Here is a 17,631-nt window from a genome sequence, read left to right on the forward strand (position 1 = left end):
ATATTAGATTTAATTTTATAAAATTAAATTTAATATTTAGATTTTTAAATATCAATAAATTTTTTTAATGAAAACTATTAATTCATGGACACTATAAATATTGATTAAAACTATTAATTTTTGTTATTTAACATAGTATTCAATTGAATTGAAGAAGTACAGAAAAATAATATGAATCATGATGGAAAAATAAGAGTTATTCTATTTAGCCTCCGTTCGGTTGTTATAATTGCTTGTGATTAAATATTATGAAGTTGACTAAAAATTTGATCCTACTTAAAATTTTATATAGGAGTATTTTTGTTGAAATTTTCTAGTAAATTTTGATTGTTTTCAAATTAATAAACGAAAATTATATTAGTCTTACATTAGATGCATATTTATTTCAGAATAAATTGTGTTATATAATCTATTTTTGATTAAAGCTACTCCCTCCGTCCCACGTTACTTGAGTCACTTCTTTTTTGCACTCGTTTTGAAAAAATAATAATAAATAATTAAAGTGAAGAGAAAATAAAGTAAAAAAAATTAATATAGTTAAGACTCTTCTCTACATTATTCTTTCTCTTACTTTTTTTCTCTCCATTTTAACTATTTATTATTATTTTTCCAAAACGAGTGCAAAAAAGAAATGACTCAAGTAACGTGAGACAGAGAGAATATTAAATATTGATTAAAACTAAGGCGTTGTCATACCTTATTGATTACATAGTACTATACAATATCAAATGTTGATTATAACTATTAATTTTTGCTATTTAATAACTTTTATAATTAAAAAATTTATTGATATTTAAAAATTAAAATTTAAAATTTTGTAAAATTAAATCTAATATTGAAATAAAGAAACAAAGTGAAGGATGACAAAAGGGAAAAGGGATGATAAATTTGAAATAATATCAAAGTTAGTACATAACTAAAATAATATCAGATTTAAAATGTTAAAAGTGTAAAAAGACTAAATTGTCCAAACCCCCAAAATAATATCAAAGGGTATTTTCGTACCAAAAAAAGCTAAAAGGACCAATTTCGAGATAAACCCTTAGTCCAGGGACTACTGACGATATTTTTAAAGTCCAGGGACTATGGGCGAGATAAACCCATAGTCCAGGGACCATTTTTGTAGTTCACTCTATTTCTTAACACTTGTACCATAATTAAAATGGACAATTATTGGAGGACGGATGGAGTAAGAAATATTAAGAAAAATGAATGAAAAAAAGTTAGTTGAATATGAATAATAAAATACGTGAGAAATGAATTTATAGTAAAATATAATGAAACTTATATTGATGGACAGATTAAAAGGATAAAACGGGACTCCTAAATGGGGCTCCTATTCCAATACCATGACGACCATTTTGTCAATCGCATACATGACGACCATTTTGTCAATCGCATAAATTGCGATTCTGTCACAAGCTGTATGTATCAGTACAATAAACCAAACCACAGATAATATTCTCACATCCCCCGTCGGAATCTTGAATCTCCGCCGCCGGAAAACTCAATTCCGCCGCAAAATGCGCTTCCCCCAAATCCAGCCTCTTTTATAAAGAAATTCAAGAAATGGGCGAGGAAGAAAACCCCTCCTCCTCATCACCATCACCAGAAAAAGAGCAATTAAAGCAAGCAATTCTGCAAATTTCATCTCAAATCTCCGTTTCTCATTCAATCAAAGTCTTCACCGCGAAATGGCAATCGGCGAGGAACAAGCTCGAGGAGCTGTTCTCGCACCTCGCAGCCATCGAAAACTGCGAATTGGGCGGTAGAAACCCCTCGCTGTCGGCGGCGGTGGCGGAGATTTTAGCCACGTTGGCAAACTGCGGCGATCTGGCGCGGCGGTGCTCGGAGTTTACATACACCGGGAAGCTCCTCATGCAGAGCGATCTCGACATTCTCTCCGCGAATCTCGACTCCCACATCGCCAGCCTCCGCGGCATTGGGCTTGTTGAGCAGAGCCACGCGCTAGTCGTTTCGAGGCTGAGTTTGGCCTCGGCCTCGAAAGACGATGTGCGTTTCTACCTCAACGACGTCTTTTCGAGGCTCAAAATCGGAAAGAAGAGAGAAGCCTTAATTGCCTTCAACGAGGTGGCTCGTGAATATGAGAGACACATTAAAGTTGGAGTCGAGATTGACGGCTTCGTCAATCTCATCGTCCATTCTCTCGATTCTCACGAGACGGAAGTGCAGGAGGCAGCCGCAGAGGCCGTCTCCTCCATCGCCGGAATTCCTCTCGGGAAAGCCGCGCTGGTATCCGCCGCCGCGATTGCGCCGCTGATCAGAGCGGTAGAGAGCGGCAGCGAGCTTTGCAATGAGTTCGCCGCGAGGTGTTTGCTAAAAATGACGGAGAATTCCGACAACGTTTGGGCGGTTTTGGCCCACGGCGGCGTGCCTGCCCTGTTAAAAATCTGCACCTGCGCCGGCGACAGTGGGACCCAGCTGGTTTCCTTGGCTTGCGGGGTTTTGAAAAACCTCGCCGCAGTGGAGGAGATCAAGAGATTCATGGTGGAAGACGGCGCCATCGCTGGCCTCATCACCCTCGCTGGAAGCAGGGGCGGCGAGGACGCGCAGATCAGCGCTCTAGATCTTCTGCACATAATTGTGCGTGGAGACATATTGAATAGAGAAGCAATCATTGCACACGGCGGGCTTCAGACGCTGGTGGGAATCATGGACCCAGAAAGGCCGGGGTCCACGAAAACCAGAGAGGTGGCGTTCCGATGCATCACGACGATATGCTTGTCGTCGGTGACGTCATGTCTAGCCTCGGGTTTCGCGGATCACATACTACATTTCCTCCGATTTGGAGAGGCTCCTGTCCAGGAACTAGCCCTGAAGGCCAGTTTCTGGCTCAGTGGAGCATCGGATTATGCAAAAAAGGCGATGGGCGAGGTAGGGTTCATGGATGTGCTCGTCGAATTACTCGAATCTAAGTCGTTCGACATAAGGGAGATTGCGGGGGAGACACTCTCGGACATGCTCGTGCTGCATAAGAATAGGAGGAGGTTCGTGCAAAATGATGAAAACGTCGTCGTTTTGATGCGATTGCTTGATCCCGAGCAGGGGAATAACAAGGTTTTGCTTTCGATTTTGGCGTCGTTGTCGAGGAGTAATAGTGCAAGGAAGAAGATGCTGAGCTCGGGATACCTTAAAAACATCGAGAAGCTAGAAGAGGAGGGTGCCAAGGAGATTGTCAGGAAATTGTCTTCCAGTAGATTTCGGAATGTTTTTAATGTTCTCTGGCATTCTTGAATACTAATTCTAGTTTAATTTTTTCTTGTTTTCATTCCAAGATTTTTAGTTTTGTAAATCTACATTAGTTCCTCATTAGAGAATTTATCGTCTGTCAGCTTTAAGAATGCAGGCAATGGCAAATAAACATTTCCAGCAATATTATCAATAAAAAGTTTTATACTAGAGCACTAACTTATTTTGGTTAGTATTTGCTGCATATTGAATGCGGCCTGAGCAACTTTTAATCACACCCAAAGAGCATCCATAACGCTGCGGGCCAGACCACACCTGAGTCCCGGCCCGCAGCCTGTCACGTTGGAGAGAGCAAAGTTGGAGCCTGGGCCGCGCCCAGGTGCGGTCCGGCTCAGCGTTGGAGCCTCCTGGCCCGTGCCCCGACACGTCCCGGCCCAAACCCCATTCCTTTTTGTTTTTTTGTTTTTTTTGATTTTTTTTTGTATTTGGAATTTAATCCTTGAAGAAGAATGGAAGAAGAAATGAAGAGGAGGTAGAGGAAGAAGAGGAAGAGGGAGAGGGAGGGTGAAGGTTTCTCTCATTTTCATTTTATTTAATTTATATAATTTATAATTATATGTTGGAAATTTGGAAGTGGAGCTGTCATTTTGATTTTCTTATTTTGTTCAATTTTTTTTAATTTTTAGTTTAAAGGAATAATTTATTATTTTTGAATTAAAAATAAAATTTTCGTGTTATAATTGTTCAACGTTTTCAATTTTTACAAGTAAAATATGTTGGAGTTGTGAATAGTGCAATTTAATAGTTGTGGCCTGAATGAGGCCTGTAGAGTTAGAGGAGTTGTAGTCTGGGATTGAAATTTAGGGGAATGATGACGCGGAGGGGACTTGGGGCCTGAATCGGCACGGTGTTGTGGATGCTCTAATTCTGAAATATCAACCTAGAGGTGCCCACGGTTCAGGAACCGGCGGTTACGGTTCGGAACCGCTGGTTCCGATTTTAGAAATTGTTGAATCGGAACCAAACCACGAGGGTGTTTCGCGGTTCCGGTCCGGTTCCAAAACCGTCGGTTTCGGTTTCGGTTCCAAACGGCGGTTTTCTGGCGGTTTTTTTACGGATTTTCACGGTTCTGAACCGCCGGTTTTTTCGCGGTTCCGGTTTGGGGTTTGGAACTGGCGGTTTCGACACAGTTTCGGTTCGAAAATTTTTGAACCTGAACCGGGCCACGGTTAAAAAATCAACGGTTTCGGTCCGGATAAAATCTCACGGTTTCGGTTCGAAACCGTAACTGACGGTTATGGTTTCGGTTTTAACCGCCGGTTCAGTAAACCTTGGGCAAGTCTATATCAACATTTTTTGTGTCATGCTCTATGAGCATCTTTAACCATTAATATTAAACTCGAACGCATTTTAATATAAATATAACATTAAAAGTCAAAACTATAATTTTACAAAATTTTAAAAATGAATTTGAATTTATTTAGTGTAAATCCAAATATAAATATTTATCGCTCGTAAACGCAAAATGAGATAGGTTTGCATTACAATTAAAATTATTTGCCTACTTCATTTGTTGTTTTAGAGTAGAGGGTCTAATAATCCTATAGCTCTGTACTCATACTAATATAATTTTAAATTTTCTTTTTATTTTTCAGTTATCTTCAAATTTTATATTTAATTTAGATTTTTGTTGTATGTAAAATTAAATTTAATAACTAGTAAATGACATCAATTAAATACGAAAAATTACAATATTTAAAATATATATAATTTATATAAATTAAATTTCTAAAATTATAATGTTGAAGATGAATTTGAATGCTGAAATCTATTGGTGTGTGACCAAAATTATTCGATGAGACCAACTTGGAGCTAGACTTGTGCATGTTCTTCACACTAAATGTTCATTGATACGCAACTTCTCAAAATCGAGTGGTGCACCTTGAGTTCAGGGCTAGCTTGTGACTCCAGAGCTAGTACCACATATTTTATCTGACTAGTTTACCATGTTGTTTCCTTTGTGTACTTTTATCATGTCGTGTATTACATCATCCGCCCTTAAAAATATGAATTATCTTCGTTTTAGTATGTCCCTAAAAATTATGAACTTTGTAATTTATGAAACTTTTTTTTCTTTTTAATATGGTGAATCATTCTCTGCTAACAATACCACAATCACTTTTCATTTCTATTTCTCTCTTCTGTTACCAGTTATGTATTAAAACTCGTGTCATTCAAAAGTTCATATTTTTAAATGACGGAGAGAGTATAATAATACATGTATACATGTGATCAAAGATGCACAATCGATACCACGAATGTGCTTGACATTTGACTACCACCCAACGTGCTTGAAGCACAACGAAGGCCCACTCCATGTCTTGTCGCCTTACCGTGGATAGATCTCCTCTGACAAAAAAAAAACATATTGTATACTTGACCGTACGCGGTGAAATTTGTATATGGTGCTCTGCCATCACATACTTTGTTGAAGAGAGACGAGTGATTCAAGACATTGAAGTGGCTATTCGACCTATCCACACCAAAGTATGAATAGACTCTTTTTGGTTCCTTTGGAGGTATGATTCTTTTGAGATCTACAAATAATTTTTGAGAGAATTATTTTAGGAGTTATCACATCGTTTGCATATATTGTCTTGTATTAACATAGCATATCTTCCATGTGAGCTCCCTAGCTCGAGCTTTGTGGCTAAAATTCAGTGGCAATGCATAATCTGTGAATAATTAGTGTGTGTGTGCGGGGGGGGGGGGGGCAGGGGCATAGCACATGGGAAGTATATGAATTTTGGAGAAAGTATATGAATTTTGGAGAAAGGGCGTGTGAATGTAAAGTTAGTATTACTCTCCCTTGACTTGACACGGGTTTTAAGAAATGTAGTAGAAAGTACGTAAAAAAAAGTTAGTGGAATGTGACCTACTTTTATGTATCAATTTTATAATAAAACATAAGTGAAATGAGTTAGTGAATGTGGGATTCATTACCAAAAGTAGTAAAAAATAAGAGTGTCAATTAATTAGAGATGGATGAAGAAGAAAATTGGTGTCAATTAATGGGAGACGGAGGGGTATTAGAGCATCCTTAACGCAGGAGGGCCGAGCCGCAACTCGCGAGTTCCGGCCCGATTTTAGCGTTGGAGCATGTTCCGTCACGGCTCGGGATGGTCCCGAGGACGCAGTTGCGTCCCTAGCCGCTCCCGAGTCTCGTCCCGGCCTGGCGTTATACGTGCCCGTGCCGCACCCCTTGCGTCCCGTTCCGGCATTAATTGCGTTCGGGCCGGGCCGCAAGTTCCCATGATTTTTTTTATTTTTTTTATTTATACACTAGATTTGCTCCATTGTAATGCTCTTCCCCATAAACTCTCACTCTCAATTCTCTAGCATTTCAACACTTTTTGAGTTCTATGGATTAGTTTAACAGTGACCAACGCCAGATGGACGATTTCGTCAACTCCCAGAACTGGCAATTGTCGCCGACACCCGATCCAAATGCAACGCCTAGTCCCGGGTTGCCTACCAATATGGATATGGAATCGCCAGTTAGCACTGATGAGTACGAGATCAGCGATATGGAGCCCGCTCAAGGGAGGGGCAAGAGCAAGGGCAAGGGCAAGGTTGCCGATGAGGATGGGCCGAAGAAGTATAGTCCGCAGGAGACAATGTGGCTGGCCAAGAACTTTGTCGACGTCTCCGAGGACGCTGTGGTCGGCAACCAGCAAACCGGCAAAGCGTTCTGGCAACGGATTGCAGAGAAGTACAACGCTGGTCGACTTGAAGGCTCGTTCGAGCGTACCTACGTGAAGCTACGCAAGCATTGGGGCCGGGTCCAGGTGGGGATGAACAAGTGGAATGGCAAGTGGACTAACGTAGTCCGGATGTGGCCGAGCGGGCACAGCGAGATGGACCTTGTGGACAAGGCCAAGGCAGATTACTTAGCTGACGGGAAGAAGCACTTCAAGTACTTCGACGTTTGGAAGCTTGTCGAGAAGAGTCCGAAGTACACCGGTGGGGCTGAAGCGGCGACGAAGAGAACCAAAGTCGCCGCCGGACACTACACTTCGAGCGAAGGAGGGTCCGCCAATCGACCTCAATGTCACAGACGAGGACTTCTTCCCCTCATCTCCTGGTACTCATAGCCGTCCGATGGGCACAAAGGCGGCAAAGAGGAAAGCAAAGGGAAAGGCAACTGCGAGCTACTCTGCTATGCCGCCGCCCAATCCTTCCCTGGACAAGATATCAGACTCTACGTCGGATATGAGTATTACTTTGCGGATGGGCCAGCTGATGGAGTTGACATCGAGGGAAACCTCGACAATGTCGGAGTACGAACTCGAATTGCACTGTGAGATGATCGAATACCTTTGTGCACAAATGAAGAAAAAGTAGTTCTTTTTTCTACGATTTGTAATTTTCTTTTTCTATTTTCTGACTGAACAATGAATTTTCCCAGTTTTAATTGTTCAACGTATTCTATTTTACGATTAAAATATGTTGTAGTTGTGAATAGTGCAAATGAATAGTTGTGGCCTGAGCTGTGGCCCGAGTTGTGGCCTGCGGGATTAATGGAGTTGTGGCCTGGGTCCCCAAATTTAGGAGAATGATGACGTAGAGGGGACTTGCAGCTCAAATCCGGGATGGGGTTAAGGATGCCCTTAACCTATAGATGATGTATCCAAATGACGATTCCGATAGTACTATTATTAAGCTATAGATGATGTATTCAAATGAAGAATGCATAGATGATCTCCTTTCTGACTCTTTTAATCCTTTTACTCTTGGACAGTTTACATTTTTGTTTTCGTCTTTCATCTGAAATTTTATGTCTTTTCTATTATATTTTGGGTGAGATGTACTCTGCATGATAATGATAAATACAAATTGTGTGTTTAGTGAGGCATGGGGTTGGGAGTCGCATAATATTTTTCATTTTGTTGAGATTGAAATAAAATATTCTAAATATTTGGTCAAGAACGGTACATAGATATTTTATAGAGTATATATCAATTTTGGTCTAAATATAGACCAAAATACGAATTTGGTCCAAAAATTAACTTTTTGAAAAACAGGTCAAAAAAAATGAAATCCTAATTGAAGTGATCCTTTTTTGACGGAATCGTAAAAAAAAGGACTACTTCATCGACATTTTCATTTGTTATTGATTTATTTTTCAAAGTGAATATTTTAGACCAAATTCGTATTTTAGTCGGACCAAAATTTTTCTTTACTCTATTTTCTACTTATTGTTTGGTCATTTTGTAGAAAACCAATGTGGATCAAGAATGAATTGTACTTGGAACTACAAAAATTAAATTATAAAAGGAAATATTATTATTTTTTTTTCATTTTACAGGTGTGGAAATCGGTTGATATACAGACAAGACCAACTATTAAATTGTTGGAAGCTAACTACTCAACTAAACAACGAAATTGTGTCATTGTTTTGTTCACATCCCACATTTCTCTGTTAAGTTTCTTTTTTATAGGTCACTTTCAATCTCCTTCATAAATTCAGTGGTAAAACACTAACTAAAACAAAACGAAATTTTGAAAAAGTCATTAGTGCTGCAGTTACTATTATCTTTATTTTTTCTTATATTTTGTAGAATGGATATTTTAAAGTCTAATATTGAAACTGTAAAAATACTGAAGTAGATAAACAGATCATAGTCAAAGTCACATAGTATAAAAATTAAGTTGAGTCTTAAATTGGAAAAATGAAAGAACCTTAATCTTGAAATGTGACAAAACTTGTCAATGTTTATGGTAAAGATTACATACGTACGTATCATGCCACATTTAATTGGGCCATATATAAGTTTTGAAATAATTTGGTTTAGGATAATGATAATTAATTGGGCCTAAATTTTTTAATTAAGCAGGCCTTGATCTAATTTCTGAGTTCACAATTTCTCACCTGGAATTTATTTAGCTTTATAAGTTTTGGAATAATAATAATAATAATAATAATAATAATAATAATAATAATAATAATAATAATAATAATAATAATAATAATAATTCACTATGGGCAAAAAGGCTACATCATCATCATCTAGAAAAGCTAAATCATTATAGAATTCCAAGATATTTCAGGAAGGGGCGTCCTTAAAAGTTAAAATATCCAGCCTTTACTACGATTGCAACAATTCAACAAATATAGCAATATAAAACAAGATAAAACTTATAAATATGGGATATGTGTAATCTGGCATAACAATAATAAATTGCACATTAAATTCTCAACATTTTAAGCCCATTGCCAATGTTATGTCACCATCTTGTACATGAATAAATGATCTGATCTCTCAACTCAACCTTTAAGCCTAAGATATAATAGATGCTTCTCCATCATAAACAATACTTTTTCGCAATATGTTAGCTGTCACAAACTTCAATATGAATCATATAATAACAATAATTTCTTCCTCTTGATTATGTCTGCAAATAAGCAGGCACATTTTAATTTGTATCTAGTTAACTAACTAATTCAGCTTTCTGTCTTTTTTTATGCTACCGAAAACTACTTATTAGATTAGTCTTCAGATCAAATTTTGAATGAATTAATTGAAGAATATGTCGGCTGTTGATGTCCACATGAGATGAGATGGTCCATTAGTTTACTTAATAGTTATTGCTAACATTTGGAGTATGACATGACCTTTTTAGAAGAATTTATTTAATGTATTAAATAGACAGAAAAATTGTCGAATATTCCTTAGTCGAATTATATATGAGTCATTTTTTTTTTAATATCCCACTTAAAATGAGTCTTAGCAAAAGGTAATAGTCCCTCTATCCCGTATTAAATATCACACTTGAGTAATAGCACAAAATTTTAAGAGATGTTATTTTTGTATTAAGTGGAGAGAGAAAATAATAATATTAATGTAAAATAGGAGTAATATTTTCTGAAAAAAGAAAAATGGTATTTTTTGGAACAAATAAAAAAAGAAAGTGTAACATCTACTTTCAACCGGGGAGAATATTAATCAAATAAAAAAAAAAGATGAAGTCAGCGACATGCTTAGATGAAGTCAACTATCTGTTGAGTATAGGCGGAGATGCAGCAACCTCAGTTTGAGCCATTCTGCCGGTGATGTCGAAGTCCAATCAGTGTGTACCTTGAACGTCTCAATCGAAGTTCTGTGGAGAATTATGACCATTCTACAAACGTAGCGCAATGTAGTCAAAGCTTACGGAAATTAAGGCAAAAATTCAAGGAAAGAAAGAAATTGTTACATTGTGAACCCAATCTTTTCCATAACTTGTACGGCATGAAAATTAACAAGTCTAGACATTTTTCAAGGCTATATATACCCATAACCTACTCATATTATTAACCATCTATACACCACTCTAGGGGCTCATCTCTCTCTACTCCATACTCTAATTCTTGGAGACCGAAGCTAGACAATACCCCAATTCTCCCATCATTCTTGGAGATTGCAAGAGGAGACTGAAGACTTCAAGATTCAACCTTGAATTTTGTTTGTTTATTTCATGTCTCATACTTTAATTATTGTTTTTAGTTCATTTGTTTATGGATTGCTAAACATTTTGAGGATTAATAGTAATTGACTTTTATGTACTCCTTCCGTCCCGGCTAAGATGACACATTTCTTAGTCGCCATGGGATTTTAGGAGTTGTTGGTTAACGTGTTTAATTGGAGAGATAAGAGATGGGTGTAAGTATTAAATGGAGAGAGAAAGAGAGTTGAATATTTAATTGGAGAAATAAAAAAGTGGTTGTGTGTATGGAGAGAGAAAGTTACCAAAAATAGAAATGTGTCATCTTGGTTGAGTCAAACTAAAAAGAAGTGTGTCATATTAAGTGAGACGAAGGGAGTAGTTCTTTTCATGTTTAATGATCAGAACTCGTTGCGCTTGATTTTTCCTGAGCTTTTGTTCAACTAATTGAAGGGACTGGCAGCGGAAGCGCTATGTTATCATAAATCATTACATAATAATTCTGATCTATTTAGCAGATTATTTAGACAAATTCTATTCGCGCAATTATCACATGTATCATGCTCAAAACTCAAATAACTCATGCTTTAAATTAATTGAAACCTAAAACATGCTTTTCTACGGTTTAGCCATTATACCTTGATGATTCTCCAAATAATCGAAGATGGCTAGCGCCTTCTCCACGTGAAGATCTTTAGTACAAAACCACGGATCTTCTGACTAGTTCCCGGACTGTAAACTGATATCAGGGTGGACTGATCTCACCAGTATACTAGGACTTAAATAAAGAAGACAGAAATCCTATCCCACAAAGGAGAGAAATTCAACCCCTATGATGATAGAGAGAGGGACGAAATTTTGGAGTATATAGCAAGTATATTTTCTGTCTCCTTTATTCTCCTATTTATAATAAGTCGCATATTGGGCCCAGACATGGATCTATGGAAGGCTTTGGATATGGGCTCCTCCAATTAGCTTTTTACTAATTAAATTAAACCCAATTTAATATAAGCTAAAATTGGAATATTACGAGCAGCCACTACAGAAGTAATATTGCACTCCCCATCCAAATCCGAAATTACAAGTACTTCGGGTTTTCAAAAATTAATATTTATTTCCCGCGCTTAAGATAGAAACATCCATTAATTAATTATTTTCTGCTATGGACTCAATTAATTAATATCTTATTTATTCCAAGAGAGGACTCAGCAAGAAAATCTTATTTATTATTCATAGAGTGATTACACTCCAACTAGCCAGGTTCCGAATAATAAAACCTTATTTCAAGCTTCTCTTGAGGATGTTATCAAACGAGACTCACCTCGCGCACGATTCAACATAATAGCAATCCTAGCACCGCTAGATATTAATCACCACTACCCAATATACCAGGCTTATTGGGTTGCGAAAAAACCCGCACCATTTGGTAAGTCAAAGTAGTGCATAATCAATACCGTATGCTCAATGCTAACGTACATTGATTGAGAAATAATTTACGAGATCTCGTCTTTCAGTAGATAGCATAAAGACTGTCTCGCTGTTAGATCCATTCAGTGCTATACCACACCAACGTCATCTTATATTAGTAAGACTTAGAAATAATCGGACTGACATTGCAACCTTTCACGATAGGTAGTCTAAGCCTATCTAGGTTGTGAAATTATTCTTTTTCTTTGTTTAGAACTGACCGTGTTACCTTAAACTGAACGACGCCCACAACCGGTCTACTAAAACAAAGACTTAGACTTTGTTAAGTTACTTGTACATTTAAACATGCAATAAATATCCATTAAATGTAAAACATAACAACATTATGACAAAAATAATCTGTTTATTCCTTTGGAAAATAAAATAAGAGTTTCAACAGTATTCAATCACTCGAAAGATGATTTCCAGTATACAAACTCTAACACTAATTGGCCATTACCTTGATTGTTGTTAATCACTGATCGGTGACAACTTTTATTGGTTTATGTTATGTGTTCATACAATATTTGTGACAGGGAGGGCTCATTGTACACAGAGAATGATGAAAGTAGAACTGATTAGAATTACTAAAAGAGTTAGTGAAATCATTTGAAATTCCACTATTTGTCTGATTTAACTTATTTGTTGTTATGCTTTGATTCTTTTACTTTATTTATTTCTGTCCAGTTTCACAATTCAAATCCAAAACTCTATGTCTCTAGATAGTATTGACGACTAGAATATAATAGACAGTTGCAATTCTATTCTCTGTGTTCGATATCCAGCAACTGACCTTTAGGTATACTATATCTACATTGTATATTTGCAGTTATTTTTAGTGCAAATAAAAAGTGTATTAGAGGGACTCCATGAGGTTCTACTCGACCAAGTAGACTTTGAAAATTAGGCCACCTAGCTGGATGCACGGGGCGAAGCGGGCCAGAGTTTCACTTGATCGGGTGACTCGAGCCCCGCCTAGCCACCTAACTAAGTCTTGAGCACAAAGAAAAGATTTTTAACCCTTTTCCATCTTCTCCCTCTTTTGTCCATCTACTCATTTAGTATAAATAGAATTTGGGGATTCATTTCACACAACTCTTGAATATTTTTTAAAGCCTAAAACTCATTTATGAGCTCTCTTCCCTACATTGGGAAGGGCTTATCATAATTTTCACCTGGTGGTTGCATTATTTGTTCCAACGACTAATGTCAAGGTATGTTTTCTAGCTTAAATGTGTTTTCCCATTAAGTGGAGCCAATCTTATACTCCCTTCGTCCCACATAATTTTACCCAATATTCCATTTTGGGTCGTCCCACATAATTTTACCCATTTCACTTTTACCATTTTTGGTAGTGGACCCCATATTCCACCAACTCATTCCTACTCACACTTTATTATAAAACTAATACTTTAAAAGTAGGACCCACATCCCACCAACTATTTCAACTCTCTTTCCATTACATTTCTTAAAACCCGTGTCGGATCAAAGTGTATAAAATTATGTAGGACGGAGGGAGTAAGTTGTTTTTTTGGTAAGAGTTCCCATTGGAATTACCTTCATTTCTTCGGGGTAGGTTCAAATGTACCAAAAGGGTAGCCTACATCATAGTATCTTCTTTAGTTGGCATTGAGTTTTATTGCAAGAATAAGTCTTTTGGGAAAAATTATACTCCCTCCGTCGCTAAAAAATACTCCCTTCGTCCTACTTAAAATGAAACATTTGGGAATCAGCACGAGATTTTAGGTAGTGTTGTTTTGTGAGTTAATAAGAGAGAGTAAAGTAAGAGAGATGAAAAAATAGAGATAGAGTTGTTTCCATTTTAGGAAACGTTTCATTTTTAATGGAACAGAGAGAGTATAAACCTTTAATTTATTATAAAGTACGAGAGATAGAAATATAAAGTAATTAAAAGATTGTTAGTGGAGATTGAGTTTCACCTCATTAGAGAGAAAAGTGTATCCAACATTAGAAAGTTCATATTTTCAGAGACAGACTAAAAATGAAATAATTCATACTTTCGAAGAGAGTATATGAAGTATATTATGCAAAGATTGACATCACTACATCAAAATAATAATCGATAAATGTTTTTAGCATTGACTTAAACCTAACATTAAAATCTTGAATATGTCACTGTCTACAATAGGGTAGTGATAAAATGCAAACTTATATATTGTACAAACTCAAAACTCATCAACACAGCTTCAACATAATTTTAATACAATATCAACACAGTGTAAAATTTCAAGATTTTAATGTCAACACAGTATCAACACAATATCAACACAACATCAATCATTGACAACCATTGAAATCCGGTTGACATTTTCCTATTGATGCTTTTTTGTAAATTATTAACATTTTTCAATAGTCTAAATTATAGTTTTTAGTTTGTACAATATTTAGAATTTTCATTTGATCACAACCCATCTCCAATAATCTCATCTTTCAATTCATCATGATTCTCAGCAATAATCTATGATTTGGGCGCTCATTTACTTTTAATCACAATAACCTCATGAACAATAAGTTCGGTCCTTCGTTATTGAATCATATGAAAATATGAAGTTCTTTTTCACATTTTATAAATTACGTAAAGCGATTATTAATGGAAAATCGATCTAGTGTAACATGAATTTGTTATAACTAGATATATTACTCTTATAATTGTGATCAATGTCGAACTAATTTTAAAGAGCGAACTAGAGACCAAATTAAGGCCATTAGATCTACTTTTTTTATGAGATGCGCAATTATTTCGGTCTTCATTACAAGCATATTTTACTTCATCGTAGTAGGTTTATTACTTCATTCAGGTACGTAATACCTTGAAACTACAGTATGTTGTTACTTACTTCTAGTAGAGTTTGAAATGATTCAACACATGCTTCATTTGAATTCATTGAACTTGGTTTTTACTTTATTCAATTTAAAAACTACAATTCATTCCAGTAGGTTTATTACTTAATTAAAAAAGGTTATTACTTCATTGTACAAGGTATTTACTTCATTCTAGTAGGACTTCAAATATTTCTACACATACTTCATTCAAATAGTTTATTACTCCCTCCATCCCTTAAAATTTGGCACCATTTAACCCGGCACGGGTTTTAAGAAATGTAATAGAAAATGGGTTGAAAAGGTTGGTGGCATGTAGGTCCTACTTTTATATATTAGTTTTAAAATAAATTATGAGTGGAAATAAGTTAGTGGAATGTGGGGTCCACTACCAAAAATGGTAAAAGTGAAAGGTGACAAATTTTTAGGGACGAACGAAAAAGGAAATAGGTGACAAATTTTCAGGGACGGAGGGAGTACATCATTTAATGTGCTTATTACACTACTCAGTTAGGCTATCACTTCATTTTGTTGTCATAGCTGGAATTTCGGGACTATCATAGTGTCGACGGGATGGTCTTGATGTCTCCGATCGCGAAACAGCCTTTATGTACTGGAATGAAATAATAATCATATTGTAATGAAATAAAAACCTACTGAAATGAACTAATATGTTATGGAATGAAGTTAAATCCTCCTAATGTTTTATGACTTATTTGCCCTGGACTGAAGTAAAATAGACTCGTGATGAAGGCGAAAATAATTTATACATTTGCACCTCTATTTATAAAAAATTAGATCTAAAAACTCCAATTTAGTCTAGTCATGCAGTTCAACAATAAGGAATAAATTTGAATATAATGAAACTTCTCTTATATACAAATGATCTCATTTATTAGAACCATAAAAATAACCTAAAGCGGTTATTCGTCGATGTTCGACATGTTATACGCTGGCCCTAACAAACTAATTTTTCTTTATGAAATATTTAATGTTAAGCCAAATATTTTATTTTCTCATAAAGTATTTTCCACTATATAATATCAAGCCGAACTGAATGAATTATGTTTTGGATCCGTTCAAGATTATCCATTTAGTATCACTCTCAACATGAATATTAGTAACATTTAGAATCAACATTTACTCAAAGTCATTTAGCCAAATTGAAGATAAGCGCTGAGAGACTTCATCGTGTGCTTAATTAATTTGCATTAATTCAAAGTGGTGAGACGTAATGAAACTAAATATACCATTGACAAAAACTACGTTCACACTAATTTTACTACTCCTCTTCGATTTCCTTATTTGAGTATAAATTTACACAATTTCCTTATTTGATTATAAATGTACAATTTTGTGCTTCTTATAATGTAAGGAGAGGTGAGGCGTGTTTGGGGAGCGGAAAGGACTTGGAAATCACGTTTGTTCAACCGTTATAATTATTATTGGCGCCGACGGATACCACATCAATTTTCTCTACTTACAAACACGTAGTTGATGACTCAGCCATATCCATTCCTTCTCTTTATCCATATCATAGTTCCTAAAATTATGGACTACATTGTTGTTAGCAGCACTCATTAAAATTAATAAATCACCAAACTTAAGAGTAAAAATTGCTCAAGTGATTTGACAATCAATCACAGTTGAAGAAAAAAAAATATAAGTGATTTATACAATTATTCATTCAAAAGTATTGAATTTTTATTCTAACTTACTTAGTAGATTCTTTAATGAAGCCCAATTGACAACATGAAGTTTAATCTGCAAATTCGGTCGAACAGAATTAGTCGAATTATGCCAAAGGCATCTTCGGAACATGTGTGTTCAAACCAAAAATTTCATTAAAGAAGTTTGACGGTCTATTTTCATCCGAACATATTAATTGTTTGTTAGGCAAACTATAGCTTTCCTATTCTGGATAATTCCAAACAAATAAAAGAAAAAAGAAAGTCCAAAATCAAACAACTTTTCTGTTATTCGCATAGTAATAGCTAATGAGATCAACCATGTAAATTTAACGCATGGTTATGGCTGCCCCAATTTTAGTGGGAAAATCTCAATTTTAATACTTCTAGATAAGATTATTTAGCCATTTTTTTCTCATACAAATAAACTAAGTGCCTGATTTCCGAAGTTGGCTAATTATTATCCAAAAGTGTTCGACTTTATTAATTACTCCATTAAATGATTATCCAAAGTTGACTAGCTATCGGCTATATATCCGAAGATCTCGACTTTACAAATCAAATCATTTTGAACTTGAATTTGGTTACCATAGCCGTTATTGAAAATTTGAAATTAATAATAAAGAAAAACTTTATGGGGTGTGTGTAATAATTTTCACCAATTTGTAGTATTAAATACACGCCTCCCACTTGGGGTCAAACATGTGAAGACGAAACTAAACTCATTTCTTAGTATGAATCTAGGATTATTGAAGATATCTCTTTATTTAATTGGTGTTGACAAAAAGGTCCAGGTCATTTGAGTATTTTATTTTCAAATACGTTGTATTATTGTTTTTATACGATTAATCAAGATTCGGATGAACTTTGAGTCTCATTAATAAAGACAAAATGTATAATCAAGACCACTAAATCTATCAGATAGACAAAAATTATTTTA

General features: G+C 35.7%; 1 protein-coding gene across 1 annotated transcript; it reads left to right on the plus strand.

Moving 5' to 3' along the window:
• The first annotated feature begins 1,373 nt into the window (after positions 1–1,373).
• LOC125209519 (uncharacterized) lies at positions 1,374–3,425 on the plus strand. The gene has a single exon (XM_048109118.2). The coding sequence runs from the start codon at positions 1,570–1,572 to the stop codon at positions 3,253–3,255; it is 1,686 nt and encodes a 561-aa protein (XP_047965075.2). The 5' UTR covers positions 1,374–1,569; the 3' UTR covers positions 3,256–3,425.
• Positions 3,426–17,631: the final 14,206 nt, after the last annotated feature.

This window comes from Salvia hispanica, chromosome 3 (assembly GCF_029641045.1).
Source record: "Salvia hispanica isolate PSC_SH4W2 chromosome 3, Shi_PSC_v1, whole genome shotgun sequence".
Taxonomy (NCBI): domain Eukaryota; kingdom Viridiplantae; phylum Streptophyta; class Magnoliopsida; order Lamiales; family Lamiaceae; genus Salvia; species Salvia hispanica.

Bases quoted from the DNA above. Each gene is read 5' to 3' on its own strand.
- LOC125209519 (XM_048109118.2), top strand. From the start codon at position 1,570: ATGGGCGAGGAAGAAAACCCCTCCTCCTCATCACCATCACCAGAAAAA.